The following is an 18224-nucleotide window of genomic DNA, read 5'->3' as shown; positions in this document are numbered from 1 at the left end:
CCACACCCAGCTAATTTTTTGTATTTTTAGTAGAGACAGAGTTTCACCATATTGGCCAGGATGGTCTGGATCTCCTGACCTTGTGATCTACCTACCTTGTCCTCCCAAAATGCTGGGATTACAGGCATGAGCCACTGTACCCAGCAGAATTTTTTTTTTAATATTGACTTTTTTTGAGACAGGGTCTTGCTCTGTTGCCTAGGCTGGAGTACAGTGGCACATCATCACTTACTGCAGCCTCAGTCTCCCCAGCTCAAGCAATCCTCCCGCCTCAGCCTGCCAAGTACCTGGGACTACAGGTGCAAGCCACCATGCCTGGCTAATTTTTTATTTTTTGTACAGACAGGGTCTCACTGTGTTATCCAGGCTGGTTTCAAACTCCTGGACTCAAACAATCCACCCACCTTGGCCTCCCAAAGTGCTGGGATTGCAGGTATGAGCCACTGTGCCCAGTCTTAAATATAAATTTTTTGAAAATATATCAAGACTGTGTAATGGCATAGGAACATGTTTATGTTAAATGAGAAAAGGAGATAATTAATATGTATCATATGATCCCAACTTTATTTTTCTTAAAAGATAATGTAGTTTGTATATGCACAAACGTGGAAAACAGCCAGGAAAGGAATATGTCAAACTGGATCGTTTAGGTTTTTTGTTTGTGTTTTGTTTTGTTTTGTTTTTGAGGCGGTATTTTGCTCTTGTTGCCCAGGCTGGAGTGCAATGGCGCGATCTCGGCTCACTGCAACCTCTGCCTCCCAGGTTCAAGTGATTCTCCTGCCTCAGCCTCCTGGGATTACAGGCATGTGCTACCACGCCTGGCTAATTTTGTATTTTTAGTAGATACCGGGTTTCTCCATGTTGGTCAGGCTGGTCTTGAACTCCCGACCTTAGGTGATCCACCCGCCTTGGCCTCCCAAAGTGCTGGGATTACAGGCGTGAGCCACCGCGCCCAGCTGACGCCACCATACTTTGAAAAAGCCCAGCTAGCCACATAGAGCTATTCCAGCCACAGTTGAGAAGTTGCACATGTGCATGAAGAAGCCATCTATCTGCACGTCCAACCCAGATAGTCTTTCAGATAGCCCCAGTCTTCACCACAAATGGATGAGAACCTTCAAGAGAGAACTGCTTAGCTGAGTCCAGTCATCCCTCAGAAACGTGAGAGACAAATAGATAGTTATTTTAAGCCTCTGAATTTTCAGATGGTTTGTTACACAGCAATAGAAAATCAAAACACTTAGTTTTTTTGCATAACCTTGTCCTGCACTGGGATGTTGAAGATCCCTGTGATGAGTTATTTTCACCTGCAATTGCAAATGCCAGCATTCCTTTTATTTATAGATGCTAATGGAGGTTACACCTTCGTCCCATATGCCCTGTAAGATGCTGGCTGTCTGATTGTTAATTAAAAGCCATCTGCATGCCTACTTTTTTTTAACCCTGGGGATGCCTGGATGCCTTTTATGCTTTCTTGTCCTTGAAGCTCTTTCAACACATGCCTGGCCTGTGCTCTGTAAAGCAGCAGCAGCAAGGAAAGAAATTGTAATCCTCAGTTTTTTTGTTTTTTTTTTTTTTGAGACGGAGTTTCGCTCTTGTTACCGAGGCTGGAGTGCAATGGCGCGATCTCGGCTCACCACAACCTCCGCCTCCTGGGTTCAGGCAATTCTCCTGCCTCAGCCTCCTGAGTAGCTGGGATTACAGGCACGCGCCACCATGCCCAGCTAATTTTTTGTATTTTTAGTAGAGACGGGGTTTCACCATGTTGACCCGGATGGTCTCGATCTCTTGACCTCGTGATCCACCCGCCTCGGCCTCCCAAAGTGCTGGGATTACAGACGTGAGCCACCGCGTCCTCAGCTTTTGCCAGAAGTCACTTCCTCAGGGGCTAAGACCTAGAATTGCACCTACCCCAGGGCATGTCTGTGACACTTCCCGTGTAAAACCTTACACTTCTTCCTGACACAACCAACTTAGAGCCAAAGCTGTTTAAACATTCTAAGCCTAATTATCACATCAGCACATGGTTGAATTATATGTTTCCAAAGTCTCTTTCAAACCTTCTAAGTGTGTGATTTTCAGGAAAATTGCATATACTATATGAGATACACAGAGTGTCTCATGCAGCGCCTGGCACAGAACGTAGCTCCATATTATGTGGGATTTTTTTTCCTTACGGAAGTTGAAGAGAAAAGTATACATTTTTAAATCTTTATATTGTTTATATATAAAAGTATAAAGATTGCTTACTGAAAACTCAGTGGAATACTCTACAGCAAATAAAATGAACAAACTGGCTGTATGTATCAGCATGGTTAAATCTCATGATATAATGCTGAGAGAAAGATGCAAGTCAAAAGAATATGCTTCTACTTAGGTACAATTCAAGCAGTCAACATCAAACTCTGCATTATAGGGATACCTGATCAGTGGTTAAACTACTTAGAAAAGTACATAAATAAATGATTATCATAGTCAGGAGCATGTTAATTAACCCTTTATTGGGGAGGGGAGGACAGGGGCCAGTGAAGGTATTAGAAAATTATGGGGCTTTTTTTGTTTCTATTTTTTTTTTGTTGTTGTTGTTGTTGTTTCTTTTTTGAGACGGAGTTTCATTCTTGTCGCCGAGGCTGGAGTGCAATAGCACGATCTCAGCTCACCGCAACCTCCACCTCCTGGATTTAAGCAATTCTTCTACCTCAGCCTCCTGAGTAGCTGAGATTACAGGCATGTGCCACCATGCCCAGCTAATTTTTGGCCAGGCTGGCCTCGAACTCCTGACTTCAGGTAATCCACCCACCCGCCTCAGCCTCCCAAAGTGCTGGTATTACAGGCATGAGCCACCACACCCAGCCAGAAAATTCTGTATTTTAACCCACGTGGTAGTTATTTAGATATTTGCTTTATAATTATAATATAAGATGTATTTATGTATTTTAAACAATTATATATTAATATTTCACAGTAAAAAATATTTTTTAAAGCATTAAGAGACTTGAAGATCTTAGAGACATATATTTTGATATGTACATTAAACATATATATACGTATAGTTTTTTCTAATTAAAAAAGTAATATAGCCAGTCACGGTGGCTCACGCCTGTAATCTCAGCCCTTTGAGAGACGCCTGTAATCTCAGCACTTTGGGAGACCAAGTCAGGTGAATTACCTGAGGTCAGTAGTTCAAGACCAGCCTGACCAACATGGAGAAACCCCATCTTTACTAAAAATGCAAAATTAGCCGAGTGTGGTAGCACATGCCTGTAATTACAGCTACTTGGGAGACTGAGGCAGGAGAAGCTTTTGAACCTGGGAGGTAGAGGTTACAGTGAACTGAGATCATGCCATTGCACTCCAACCTGGACAACAAGAGTGAAACTCCATCTCAAAAAAAAAAAGAATAATACATATTAGTTATAGAAAATTAAGAGAAGAAAAATAAAAATTATCCGTAATTCCACCACCTCTTGACATCTTGAGATAACAACTTGTAATGTTTTATTTCCTTTCAGTTTCTAAAGTCTTTTGATGATTTCTCTTTTTCTTTTTTCTTTTTTTTTTTTTAGCACCCACCCCCCACGGTGATTTCTCTTTTTAAAAGCAAAATTGGGAACATATCATACATATGATTTTGAAAACGGATTTTTTTTCACTTAATATATTACGAGCTATTTCTTTTACTTTGCCACTTCCTTGAAATAGTGTTTTAACGTTGAGCCAGGACACAGGCTTGAGAATCACCCATGCAATTAATTCCTCAGTTTTTCTTGGCATTTTATTATGCTGTCAGCCTCTAAGCATAAGAAATATGAACCAGCATTCAGAGAAAGTGTGAAAATTATCTGCTTTCTGTTGAAACTTTATTTCTAGAGTTTTCATAAAATCAAAACAGAGAATATGCTCCTGCAAATAAAATCTTCAAACTTCAGATTGAAGAATAATTTGGATTCTTTCTATAAATATAAAAATTCACCTCTTAAAAATAGATTAAGAATGCTGAAATTATAACCAGTAGACTCATAATGCCTTTTTTTTTTTTTTTTTTTTTTTTTGAGACAGAGTCCCCATTCTCTGTTCCCATTCTCAAAATGAAGAACATTTGTTTATGGAGTATTTAGGGGCAAAGTAAAGGGACTTTGTGCTTTACATGTTTATGAAAGATACAGAGTATGAAAAATAGCTAGATAATAGAAGCATTTTTTTTTTTTTGAGACAGAGTCTAGCTCTGTTGCCAGGCTGGAATGCAATGGTGCGATCTCAGCTCACTGCAACCTCTGCTTCCCAGGTTCAAGCAATTCTCCTGCCTCAGCCTCCTGAGTAGCTGGGATTACAGGCACCTGCCACCATGCCCAGCTAATTTTTGTATTTGTAGTAGAGATGGGGTTTCACTGTGTTGGCCAGGATGGTCTCCAACTCCTGACCTCATGATCCACCCACCTTGGCCTCCCAAAGTGCTGGGATTACAAGCATGAGCCACCGCACCCGGCCAGAAGTGGTCTTAAATGGCTAAATTTTGGTGTGTTGCCTCCTTTTGCCTATTTTTAAAACTTAATGTAAAGTTACAAACAAGATCAAAGATTTTCAGATTTGTTTTGAAATAGGTTATCACAATGAAATCAAACAATATTTTAAAAGAAGAAAAATTACTATTTTTAGAGTAGAATTGGTGTTTTGTGTCATCACGGGCTTACAATAAAAGATTGGCAATCATTTACTCTAATGATAAAGAACTGCTTGTTATTTCCAGACAGATGTTATCGTATTTTTAAAATTAGTAATAGTTTTTGCATTAAAGGCTAATTTAAGATAAAATGCTAGTGTTGTACAAATTCGGCTCTTTCAACCCCACAATTTTTGTTTTCATTTCATTGTGTAACTGTGATACAGAGTTTCTCAAACACATTTTGGGCCTGATGATGCTTTGCTGTGGGGGGCTACACTGCACGATGTAGGATGTTTAGCAGCATCTCTAGCTGCTACCCCACAAGACTTCTGTTGCAGCCTCCAGCTGGGAAACCAAACATGTCTCCAGAGCTTGCCAAGTGTCCCCTATGGAGCAAAACAAAGTCCATTTGAGAATCAGTGCTATAGTGTATTTACTAAAATTCTTACCATGCTTTTCAGGAACAAAATAAGGACTAAAGCAACATACCATTACTAGTAAGGCACACAGTCTGCAGAATAAAAAAACTGCTGGGCAGTCGTTGTGAATAGTTCAGCATAAATAAAAAGGTCAGGCTACGTTTCTTAATCAAAGACTACATTATTTAGGTAATTGGTACAGAACAGACCTCTAGAAACATTTTTGTTAGTGGCACACAGGAAAATTAAATCGGTTAATAGCTACAGATGTAATGTATGGCTGTTTCTTTCTTCAATCATTATTTTTAACTGTGAGGCTGCAGGATCTGCGGATATTAAAGGACACATGAAGGTCCTTTTACTACTTGGTGTTACCCCCAAAGCACAGCAATTCTCTATGGCATGCTGGAATAAAAATGTGTCTCACTCCCTTTGTCATTATGTCTGCAACAGGTGATGCCCAGTGCCCTGCTGGGAACATCATCAATCTCACTTCCTCTCCAAAATGTTTGGCATTCTTTATCATGACAAGCAGTCATTGGGCAATCCAGTTCATAGGGTGTTTCTCTGTTTAAACACATGCCAGAGGAACTAGAAAAATGTAGCTATTTGATAGCTAGAGAAGAAAAATATTGAAATGTTACCACAGAACCATTATCACACCTAAAAAAGACTGAAACAATCCTTTACTACCGTCAAGGATCCTGCCATCCTTAAAATTTTCAGTTGTCTCAAATGTCATTTTTTACAGGTTTTCGTTTGAATCAGGACTAAGAAAAGATGCATGTGTTGTAATTGTTTGATACTTTTTTTTTTTTTTTGAAGCAGTGTCTCTCTCTGTCACCCAGGCTGGGGTGCGGTGGTGCGATCTTGGCTCACTGCAACCTCTGCCTCCTGGGCTCAAGCAGTCCTCTCACTGTAGCCTCCCAGAGAGCTAAGACTACAGGCATGAGCCACCATGCTTGGTTAATTTTGATTGTTATTTTCTGAGATGGAGTGTTGCTCTGTCGCCCAAGCTGGAATACAGTGGCACAATCTCAGCTCCTGCAACCTCGGCCTCCCAGGTTCAAGCAATTCTCCTGCCTCAGCCTCCTGAGTAGATGGTATCACAGGTGCGTGCCACCATGCTTGGCTAATTTTTGTATTTTTAGTAGAGACGGGGTTTTACCATGTTGACCAGGCTGGTCTCAAACTCCTGACCTCAAGTGATTCACTTGCCTCAGCCTCCCAAAGTCCTGGGACTACAGGCGTAAGCCACTGCTCCTGGTTGGCCTTGGCTAACTATATTGTCCAGGCTGGTCTCAAATTCCTGTCCTCAAGTGATTCTCCTATCTCAGCCTCCAGAAATGCTGGGATTACAGGTGTGACCCACCGCGTCCAGCCCACCGTGTCCAGCCTAATATAGTTCTTAAATGTTTTTAATCTTTAAGTTTCCCCTTCCTTTTTTTTCCTCCTTTTAATTTATTTCTTGAAGTAACTGGGTTGTTTGTATTGCAGTGTTTCCCACAACCTGGAGTTTGCTGATTATATCCTTATAGTGTCCCATAAGTGTCACTTGTGTTCCTCTCGCTCATGTATTTCCTCTAAACTGGTAGCTGGAGCTGAAAGGCTTGGTCAGATTCAGATTCAGTTTTCTTTTTGGCAAGTCAGAAAACAAGGTGATAGCTCTGAAGAGCATTGTTCGACTCTCGCTCAGTGACTTGCATATTTATTTAGCTAACATTTGCTGAATACTGACTTCATGCCCAGCACTGTGCCTATGTTTTATAGGCATTATGTCATTTAATCTTATTTAGGTTCACAGTATTTGTACATGTCAATTTCTATCTGATGACCAGACCTCTTATTAGAGATGAGTCATCTTAAATAGCTTTCAAACAAACCCCTTGGTATATACCCCATTGTCATTTATGTGATTTAATTTGCAGTTTTATCTGAATTTTCTTTTTACTTAGAGCAATACAAAAGTATCTTGCATTAAAAGTACTTTTTATTTCAATAATAATAAAGCTCAAAGACCTCCTGTTTTACTGAGAATTCATTATACTCAAGCCTTTGGTGCAGGTATTCACCATCTGTGAACCTCACAAAGATACCTAAACCACAAATAGGGCCAACAGAATTCAGTATTTCCTGAGTCTCCTTTTCCTTTGCACTCACTGTCTTCTGCAGGTGCGCTTCTGTCTCTCTCATCTCTTTCTGCTTCCTTTGCGTGCACACAACGCTCACAGTATCCTACTGTTCCCAGTGTGAGAAACTGGCTCGTGATCGTAAAAGCAAAACTAGCTTTTCATTGTTTGTTTACATATCTTTAATTTATTCTGCTCAATTCTCTTCATAGTCCTCAGTTCTGATGCTTATAAAACCAGACCATGGGTGCTACAGACTCAAAAAATGAATGTCAAATAGTCTTGACCAAGTGTCACTTTTGAAGATGAAACTGTTTGATATGTAGTTGATAGAGAAAAGGCATCAACCAACCCGAGTTGCAATTAGATACCAGAGCACTGGAAACAGAACAATGCGAAGAGGATCCTATTGTGTGGCTTTCCAAGCTGACGTGCAAAGAGTAATTCATTCTTAATAAATCTTAACCCTTCTGCAATCATTTCTCCTTTAACAGTTGTTAGATTCTCCTCAGTTTCCAGAATATCTATTAGGTGAAGCATTTGGTTGGTTGAACAAAAGGAACATAAAGCTCTGGTGCATACAATAGGGAAATAGAAGTGACTGGAGAGCTTAATTTCTTGTTCTGGTTGTCAGTATGAGACATTAGACAAATAGCCAGATACTCTGTTCTTATTTATTTAAAACAAAATTATTTTTATCATGATTTTTCTAAAGACCTTTGAGATTCTTATGTGAAACAGTCTTTTGTAAGCTCCTAATAAATAGAAATTGTACTTCTTTTTACCTGATCTCACAAGGTGCCCACGAGAGTGTGGTGTACGTGCTTGTGCCTAAAAAGTACCTTTTGATAATGGTGGTATTTGAAAGGTTATACATCTTAAAGGATATTTTGTTCCCTTTTTCCTTGGCAGGACCTGGAGCTTCCTTTTCTAAGACCAGTGCTGTTTGGACTCAGTGAAAGTGCACTTTGTTCTAGAATTGCCATGTGAAAGCCTAGAATATATATTGAGTATTCTAAGAAGGGTGAGAAGTCACGTTCTAGGACTGATGCTGATTTGGTGCTGAATGAATGATTGTTCTGTTCTCTTTTCCTCACAGGCTCGCTTCTCATATGTGCGGATGAAATATCTTTTCTTTTCCTGGTTAGCGGTTTTTGTTGGAAGCTGGATTATATATGTGCAGTATTCTACCTATACAGAATTGTGCAGAGGAAAGGACTGTAAGAAAATAATAGTAAGTATGTTTAATTTTTCTAGTTACTAAAAAGCCTCTTCATAACATACTATATTTACTACTTATGTACTTACTAATGATGTTTTTAAAAATAAAAACTAATTTGACATTAGAATTGTGCTAATCTTCTTAGCTTTCGATATGACCTGTGAGTAAAGTTTTCTCCACTTTGATGTTTAGAAATTTAAATATGTAACACATAGTAAGTTAGTGTGGGAGCATCCTCAATACAAAAAGGGATTTTTATTTTATATATATATATATAATTTCTTGTTATATTTCAATATATTTCAAATATATTTCAATATTTAAATATTTTTCAGATTTAGTTTATTTTAATCAGATGAATTTTTTAATGTTTAGACTATAAAAGCTTATTTACAGGCAGTCTTTCTAGAATACATCTTTTGAATAAATGAAGTTACTCTTAAATACCAAAATTTGTCTAAAAAGAATATATTTATTATTCTGTTTCTATCCTAGTGATTGGAGATATATCAGAAAAAATGACTCTTTCAGTCTAAGAATTTTTTCTTTTTTTAGATGGAGTTTTGCTCTTGTTGCCCAGGCTGGAGTGCAATGGCACAAGCTTGGCTCACTGCAACCTCCACCTACCGAGTTCAAGTGATTCTCCTGCCTCAGCCTCCCGAGTAGCTGGGATTACAGGCATGCACCACCATGCCCAGCTAATTTTGTATTTTTAATAGAGATGGGGTTTCTTCATGTTAGTCAGGCTTGTCTCGAACTCATGACCTCAGGTGATCCACCTGCCTCAACCTCCCAAATGGTAGGATTATAGGCATGAGCCAGTGTGTCCAGCCCAGTCTAGGACTTCTAGTAGTGATTATTGATTATTGATTCTAAAGACTGATATTTTTAAAATTTGAGAATTTCAAGTAAATTTAACTCCATATTTTTTTTACCAGTACTTTCTTTCTTTTTTTTTTTTTTTTTTTTTTTGACACGGAGTCTTACTCGGTTGTCCAGGCTGGGAGCTCTGCTCACTGCAACCTCTGCCTCCCAGGTTCAAGTGATTCTCCTGCCTCAGCCTCCCGAGTGGCTGAGATTACAGACATGTGCCACCATGCCCAGCTAATTTTTGTGTTTTTAGTAGAGACAGGGTTTCACCACGTTGGCTAGGCTGGTCTTGAATTCCTGACTTCAGGTGATCCACCCACCTCGGCCTCCCAAAGTGCTAGGATTACAGGTGTGAGCCACCGCATCTGGCCTTCTACCAGTACTTTCTTTCTTTCTTTCTTTCTCTTTCTTTCTTTCTTTTTTTTCTTTCTTTCCTTTTTCTTTCCTTCTTTCTTTCTTTCCTTCTTTCTTTCCTTTTTCTTTCTTTCTTTCTTCTTTTCTTTCTTTTTCTTTCTTTTTTTTTTTTGAGACAGAGTCTTACTCTATCGCCCAGGCTGGAGTGCAGCGGTGTGATCTCGGCTCACTGCAACCTCTGCCTTCCAGGTTCAAGCTATTCTCCTGCCTCAGCCTCCCAAGTAGCTGGAATTACAGGCTTGCACCACCACATCTTGCTAATTTTTGTATTTTTAGTAAAGACTGGATTTCACCATGTTGCCCAGGCTGGTCTCAAACTCCTGGCCTTAAGCAATCCACCCTCCTTGACTTCCCAAAGAACTGGGATTACAGGCATGAGCCACCACGCCCAGCCTCTACCAGTACTTTTATAATATAGAGAATATTAAAACACTTCATCTCAGAATTATATTTTAATAATAATTTTGGTGGTTCCAATTATTATAACTTATTAAAGATTCTGTAGTTATTGAGTTGCTGCTCTTTTTTTCTTTTTTTTTAAAAAAAAAAGGAAAAAAGAGAGAAAGAAAAAAAAATGAAGAAGAGGAAGAAAAAGGAAGAGAAAGAGGGAGAGAGAACCAGAGTATTGCTTTATTGCCCAGGCTAGAATGCAGTCTAAAAATGGGAATTGAAAACCTCTTTTATGCCAATAATTGTGCTTAACAATGGAGACAAGAAGGAATAAGGGAAGAAAATAACAAACAAGCAGCCAACCAATATTTCATTTAAACCTATGAAATGCTATGCGATTACTGAGGAGTGATTCACTTCCAATTGTGTAGTCACTTTTGGAATAGGTGTGAGGTGGTAATGTATGTTTTGTGTATTTGAAGTGGAGAGTTCTATAAATGTTTATTAAGTTTACTTGTTCCGGGTCTGAGTTCAAGTCCTGGATATCCTTGTTAATTTTCTATCTCGTTGATCAGTCTAATATTGACAATGTGATGTTACAGTCTCCCACTATTATTGTGTGGGAGGCTAAGTCTCTTTATAAGTCATTAAGAACTTGTCTTATGTATCTGGGTGCTCCTGTATTGGGTGCGTGTATATATAGGATCGTTAGCTGTTCTTCTTGCATTGATCCTTTTACCATTATGTAATGTCCTTCTTTGCCTCTTTTGATCTTTGTTGCTTTAAAGTCTATTTTATCAGAGGTGAGAATTGCAACTCCTGCTTTTTGTTTATTTATTTATGTTTGCTCTCCGTTTGGTTGGTAAATCTTCCTCTGTCCCTTTGTTTTGAGTCTTTGTGTATCGTTGCATGTGAGATGGGTCTGGATACAGCGTACCGATGGGTTTTGGCTTTTTATCCAGTTAATAATATATATGAGTTTAATACTGCCATTTGATGCTAGCTGGATATATTTTTGGAAAGGCTGATACTGGTTGCTCCTTTATATGTATAGTGCTTCTTTCAGAAGCTTCTGCAAAGCAGGACTGGTGATGGTGAAATCTCTAAGTACTTGCTTGTTTGCAAAAGATTTTATTTTTCCTTTGCTTTTGAAGCTCAGTTTGGCTGGATATGAAATTCTGGGTTGAAAGTTCTTTTCTTTAAGGATGTTAAATATTGGCCCCCACTCTTTTCTGGCCTGTAGGGTTTCTGCTGAGAGATCTGCTATAAGTCTGATAGGCTTCCCTTTGTGGGTAACCTGACCTTTCTCTCTGGCTGCTCTTAGTATGTTCTCCTTCATTTCAACCCTAATGAATCTGACGATTATGTGCCTTGGGGTTGGTCTTCTTGAGGAATATCTTTGTGATGTTCTCTGTATTACCTGGAGTTGAATATTGTCCTGTCTTACTAGGTTGGGAAACTTTTCCTGAATAATCTCCCGAAGAGTATTTTCCAACTTGGATTCATTCTCTTCGTCACATTCAGGTACACCTATCAAACGTAGATTAGGTCTTTTCACATAGTCCCATATTTCTTGGAAACTTTGCTCATTCTTTTTTATCCTTTTTTCTCTAATCTTGACTTCTCATTTTATTTCGTTAAGTTGGTCTTTGAACTCTGATATCCTTTCTTCTGCTTGATCAATTTGACTGTTAAAACTTATGCATACTTCGTGAAGTTCTCGTGCTGTGTTTTTCAGCTCCGTTAATTCACCTATATTCCTCTCCAAATTGTCTGTTCTCGTTAGCATTTCGTCAAACCTTTTTTCAAAGTTCTTAGTTTCTTTGCATTGGGTTAGAACGAGTTCTTTTAATTCACAGAAGTTTCTTATCATCCACCTTCTGAAGCCTACTTCTGTTAATGGAACACACTCATTCTCCATCAGGCCTTGTTCTGTTGCTGATGAGGAACTGTGATCCCCTGTAGAGGGAGAGGAATTCTGATTTTGGGTATTAGCCTTTTTACGCTGGTTTCTTCCCATCATTGTAAATTTATCCACCTGTCGTCTTTGTGATTTCCGACTTTCAAATTAGGTTTCTGAGTGGACTTCCAACTTGTTGATTCCCAGTACCGAAATCTGAGCAACCCACTGCGCCGGCCAAAACAGCGGTGTTAAGATTGATGGTGCTTTTCTGCCTGGGAATCGGCCAAAAGGGGACCCAGTCCCACTCACTCTGCACCAAGAACCGCTGTGCTGAGGTGCCAGCAAAACTGCCGCGCCGGCCACGAGAGTCGTGCTGGCGACCCATGGAGCTCCTCCGCTGGGAATCTCCTGGTCCGTGAGCAACAAAAATTCGTCTGAAAGTGTGGCATCCTCTCGTTCTCTGCACTTTCACAGGGAGCTACAATCCCGAGCTGCTAGTGGTCAGCCATCTTGGATCGCTCCCTCTGAAGTCGAGTGGCTGCTCTTTACCCAGGCTGGTGGTATATGTATATAACAGGGAACAAGATGTCTTTGACCTTATAAAATTTACAGTGGATTGGGAAAGAAAATGAGTAATTATAGTAAGATAAGATAAATAACATAGCAACTGTTATAGAAACATAAGATGGAAACCTGGAGTCTCCCCAAGTTCTAAGAAAATAAAAATCAGTTTAAAACACAAGGTGCTCTATCAGTCAGAATACAAAAACGTTATTCTGCAAAAATGTTACAGTCTCTCAATTAGGCAAGGGAGGAATTATTAATACAAGAAACAAGGGAATGAGTTAGTAAAGAAGAGTCCACCAGCCTGGCCAAAATGATGAAACACCATCTACTAAAAATACAAAAAATTAGCTGGGCATAGGGGTGGGTGCCTGTAGTCCCAGCTACTTGGAAGGCTGAGGCAGGAGAATCACTTGAGCCCAGGAGGCGGAGGTTGCAGTGATCTGAGATCGCGCCACTGCACTCTAGCCTGAGAGACAGAGCGAGACTCCATCTCAAAAAAAAAAAAAAAGAAGAGTCTGAAGCCGGAGTTCAAAGATATCAATCCTACATTCATTCCAACTGGCCATTCTAGATCTTTAAGGAATTTTAAGATAGAAGGAACCACTGGAGCCAATGCACTGGGTACTTTACACGTTTATTAATCTTTAAAATAATAGTGTACAGATAAAGAACTATGACCCAGAGAGACAGAGGAGAATTTGTCCAAGATGATGGAACCAGAATTTGATCCAAATTCTGTCTCTCTATAAAGCTCATACTCCTTCTGCTACCCTACATCAGAGAGGACTGATAAGAAGTTACAGTTTAATAAAGCTAATAAAACCCCACAAAACTCAGTTGCTAACCTTCAGTGAAGAAGGAGGAAACAGGAGGTAGATAATCAAGTTCAAAAACATACAAATAACCAAAACTATTTGAAATGTTTGTTTCTCTTTCTCTAGGCCACCTTTTTCAACCTAGGTATCTTGGAGCACATTGATAGATATTCCATGGATAAAATATGTCCCTGGTCAGACATATTTGGAAACAGAGGGTTAAATAAAGATAACAACTGACTTTACTGAGGACTTCTTAGGGTCTTTTAAATACTAATGTGTGTTACGCATCTCTATGAGACAGCAAATATACTTGATCAGAAAAAACCGTATCCCCACCACAGCCCTCCCAGGAAGACCTGTTAACATCATCTGGTAATGTCAGAAATACTGTTCTAAGAGATTAAGACAAAATGAAATGGATATGCTTTTAAATATCTTGTATTATTACAATATCCTTCAAATGTAAGGCAAATATTGGTACATACTCTGTCGTGAGTAAATTAGAGTTGAAGTGCTTCATTACTTTTCACTTTAATTTAATTTCCCTTTAATTTATAAGAAATGAAAATGGAAAATAATTCTAGCATAATTTAATGTTTATTTTATCAAAACCTGAAGATAATGAAAGAGCTTTCTGAGTCTAAAATACATCATTTTCCTGAGGCTGGCTTTAAAAAAAAAGTATAGTTATTCTGCATTTGGGATTATGTTCTTAAAACCTATCATAACTAGTAGTACTAAAGTCACTAGTACTAAGAGAGTATTAATATTGTATAGGAATTATGGGATTAGAACTAAAAAAGCAAGTAGGAAAAAGCATTGTTAAAATATATTTTAGCCAGGCATGGTGGCATGCACCTGTAGTTCTACCTGCTTGAGAGGCTGCGGTGGGAAGATCCCTTAAATCCAGGAATTTGAGGTTGCAGTGAACTATGATCATGCCACAATACTCCAGCATGGGCCACAGTGCAAAACTTCATCTCAAAAAATAAAACAACTTTTTAAAAAGTATATTTTAAAGCCTCAAAGTGCTAACAAGTCCAAAGTGGACTAAAAATAAAAAATGAGCTGGGCATAGGGGTGGGTGCCTGTAGTCCCAGCTGCTTGGAAGGCTGAGGCACACCAGTGTTTACAGTAGTGTTATTCACAGTAGCCAAAAGGTGGAAAGAAGCCAGCTGTCCATCTGCAGATGAATGGTTAAACAAAATATATAGATACAATGGAATATTAGCCTTTGAAAAGAGTGAAATTCTTATACATGCTACAACATGGATGAATATTGAAAATGTTACACTAAGTGAAAGAAGCTGAACACAAAGACAAATATTACATGGTTCCATTTATAAGCTGCAAATATTACATGGTTCCATTTATAAGCTGCAAATATTACATGGTTCCATTTATAAGCTGCAAATATTACATGGTTCTATTTCTAAGCTGCAAATATTAAATGGTTCCATTTCTAAGCTGCAAATATTATATGGTTCCATTTCTAAGCTGCAAATATTATATGGTTCCATTTCTAAGCTGCAATACCTAGAATAACAGTTACAAATAAAATGTGAGAATGATAAAGGAGGTTAAAGTGTTTAAGTCCTTACAATTTGGAGAATAGGATAAAAGAATCAATCAGTTAACTTTAGACTTTGATAATTCAAGGATGTATATTATTCTTTCTAGGATAACCTGTAGAATGGAAAGAATATATCATTTCCAAACTAACATAGAAAAAATGGAATGATGAAAGAATAGTTAGTCCAAAGGAAGGCAAGAAAGTAAAGAAAAAGAAACAGAACAGGCAGGATAAGTAAAAAAAAAACCAACACACACATAATAAGATGATAGATGTCACAGATTGAATTACCTGGAAAGCAGACATAGAGACTGAGATTTGCCTGCAGCAAGTTGATTAAAATGAGCTCTTGGGATTAACATCTGTAGAGAAATGCAAATCAAAACCACATTGAGATACCATCTCACGCCAGTTAGAATGGCGATCATTAAAAAATCTGGAGACAACAGATGCTGGAGAGGATGTGGAGAAATAGGAACACTTTTACACTGTTGGTGGGAGTGTAAATTAGTTCAACCATTGTAGAAGACAGTGTGGCGATTCCTCAAGGACCTAGACATAGAAATTCCATTTGACCCAGCAATCCCATTACTGGGTATACATCCAAAAGATTATAAATCACTCTATTATAAAGACACATGCACACGAATGTTCATTGCAGCACAGTTTACAATAGCAAAGACCTGGAACCAACCCAAATGCCCATCAGTGATAGACTGGACAAAGAAATTGTGGCACATATACACCATGGAATACTATGCAGCCATAAAAAATGATGAGTTCGTGTCCTTTGTAGGGACATGGATGAACCTGGAAACCATCATTCTCAGCAAACTGACACAAGAACAGAAAATCAAACACCGCATGTTCTCGCTCATAGGCGGGTGTTGAACAGTGAGAACACATGGACACAGGGAAGGGAGCATCACACACTGAAGTCTGTGGCAGTGGGGGACTAGTGGAGGGAGAGTGAGGGGTAGGGAGTTGGGGAGGGATAACATGGGGAGAAATGCCAGATATAGGTGATGGGGATGGACGCAGCAAACCACACTGCCATGTATGTACCTACACAACAATCCTGCATGTTCTGCACATGTACCCCAGAACCTAAAATGCAATTAAATATATATGTATATAAACATCTGTAGAGAATGAGGAAGCAGAGTAAGTCAGAGGGAAAAGTTGAACTGTGATGCAGTAGTAACGAAGGCCTTAAGGGTCTACCCTACAGCGAATTCTGGAGCTAGGATGACCTTTCAAAGGTCCAGACCTTTATCCCTGCTCACTGACCAGTCAGTGGATGCAGATTCCCACCTTTACCCCAATCCCTGCAAGGGGATATGACCTTGGGCAAGGTTGTACTCTAGCTGAGGGCGGTCCTAAAAAAGGACTCAGCTGAGAGCTGTTTACTACCTAGACACTCCCAGTGCTGAAGGAGTAAGTGCTCCAGTCCTGGAGAAGGAGATTTGGGTGACTTACCGTGGCATCAGATGTAGTATATTCAAACCCACGTATGATGGTAATTACAGCAAGTATCAGTGGACCAAATGATTCAGTTGAAAGACAAAGATTCTGAGGCTGTATTTAAAAATCAAAATCCAGCTATAAGAGAGACATCTGAAATATATAAAGATGTTGAAAGTAAAATAATACGAATTCACTTATGCAAATATGCAAATTCTTAGATGTTTAGAGGAAAGCAACAGATGTATGTGTGTGTGTATAATTCATGTAAGTTTTATATTGCAGATTATACCTCTTTTTAACATCTGAATCAGCCCTTCCTAACTTGAAATGTAATATATTTTAAATTTGTTTCTCTCATGGTTCAGTTTTACAATATCTGCCTAAGTAGTTACCTGGCCATTTCATAAATTATGGCAATATCCACACATACTTCTGGTCCTGGTCGTTCCTGCTTTGAAATGTGGAGTCTAAACTGATTGCCCCTTTCCCTCTGTATTAGTGCAGAGGCTGTTCTTTTTTAAGTGGATGGCAGAGAACCAAAGCATATAATAAAATTGCTAATATTGAGTTTTAGGTATATGAATATAAAACTGCATAATCTTAAAGTCAGACTTAGTAAACACATGCTCATCAAAGGATTACAGTATCCTGTGTATAACCTTTGAACAGACATCCTTCAAAATCTTCAGTCAATTTCATCTTTGTGAACTAAGAAAGATTATAAAGAGACACAGAAGATCCAAAAGACGTTCCACAAATATTATTTGCTAAAGTTTTAAGTTTTAAAGTGTGGGTTTTTTTAATTCTCTTCAAAAGTTGGCAAAGTCTTTCCTTTAGTTCATTTTTCCTATTCTTAATACTTTAGCCAGTGCCAGGGACGGTGGCTCACATCTGTAATCCTAGCACTTTGTAAGGCCAACGTGGGAGGATTCCTTGAGCCCAGGAGTTCAAGTCCAGCTGGACAACATAGTGAGAACCCATCTCTAAAAAAAATAAAAAATTTGCTAGGCATGGTGGCATGTACCTGTAGTCCCAGCTACTTGGAGGCTGAGGTGAGAGGATCACTTGACCAAAAGAGTTGAGGCTGCAGTGAGCCATGATTGCACCACTACACTCCAGCCTGGGTAGCGAAATGAGACCCTGTATCAAAATAATAATAATAATAATTAATATTTATTTTCAAGGTAACTACTGTCATATAGCAATCATGAAAAAAGTATAATCCATGTTAGAAGAGGTATCTATCAGTTAAATATTTATTGAGCATCTACTACATCTAAGTTATTTTTCTAGGTGCTGGGGATATTGTGGTAAACAAGATAGAATTCATGCCTTTAGGAGCTTACATTCTTATTGTGGAATGTGTATAATAAAAACAAGTAAATAAATAAGGTACTGACATGTGCAATGAAAACATAAAATAGCAATATTTAATAGAGAATGACTAGGGCATACTATCTTAACTGGAGTGACTGGGGAAAACCTCCTATTGAAAGCTGATGAGAGGAAGCAGTCGTGTGAGAATCCAGGCGAAAAGCACGAAGAGAAAGGGCAGTGAATGCAAATATCTAAAGACGGGAGCAAGCTTGAGGAACCTGATTGCTTTCGCATGTGGCTTCTGAACGTCGTCTTACCGCTTAGTAACACCATGTACATTTTTTAAATGTTGGATATTAGTGGTACAATCTACTCTCTGTGAAGAACTTCTTGATTACTAGTAGCCAAACTGTATCATGTCAGCCTATGGGAAAAAATGCTAGGCTGCAGTAAAAGCCCCAGCCTCACTCTT

General features: G+C 38.8%; 1 protein-coding gene across 3 annotated transcripts in view; it reads left to right on the top strand.

Moving 5' to 3' along the window:
- Positions 1–18224, top strand: part of DIPK1A (divergent protein kinase domain 1A) — a 127145-nt gene that overhangs the window by 77733 nt on the left and 31188 nt on the right. For 2 of the 3 annotated variants that reach the window (XM_064371157.1, XM_064371156.1), the window contains exon 2: positions 8311–8445. In XM_064371157.1, coding sequence (XP_064227227.1) covers positions 8311–8445 — 135 coding nt within the window. Of the gene's footprint in view, positions 1–2513; positions 2788–8310; positions 8446–18224 lie in introns of those variants that run through there. The other variant, XM_064371158.1, reaches the window with a different exon arrangement.

The sequence above is a fragment of the Aotus nancymaae genome, unplaced genomic scaffold (genome assembly GCF_030222135.1).
Source record: "Aotus nancymaae isolate 86718 unplaced genomic scaffold, 86718_ANA_hifiasm-v0.15.2.pri h1tg000122l, whole genome shotgun sequence".
Lineage (NCBI taxonomy): Eukaryota > Metazoa > Chordata > Mammalia > Primates > Aotidae > Aotus > Aotus nancymaae.
Note: the sequence above shows the minus strand (reverse complement) of the source record. Positions and strands in the feature narration are given on the sequence as shown.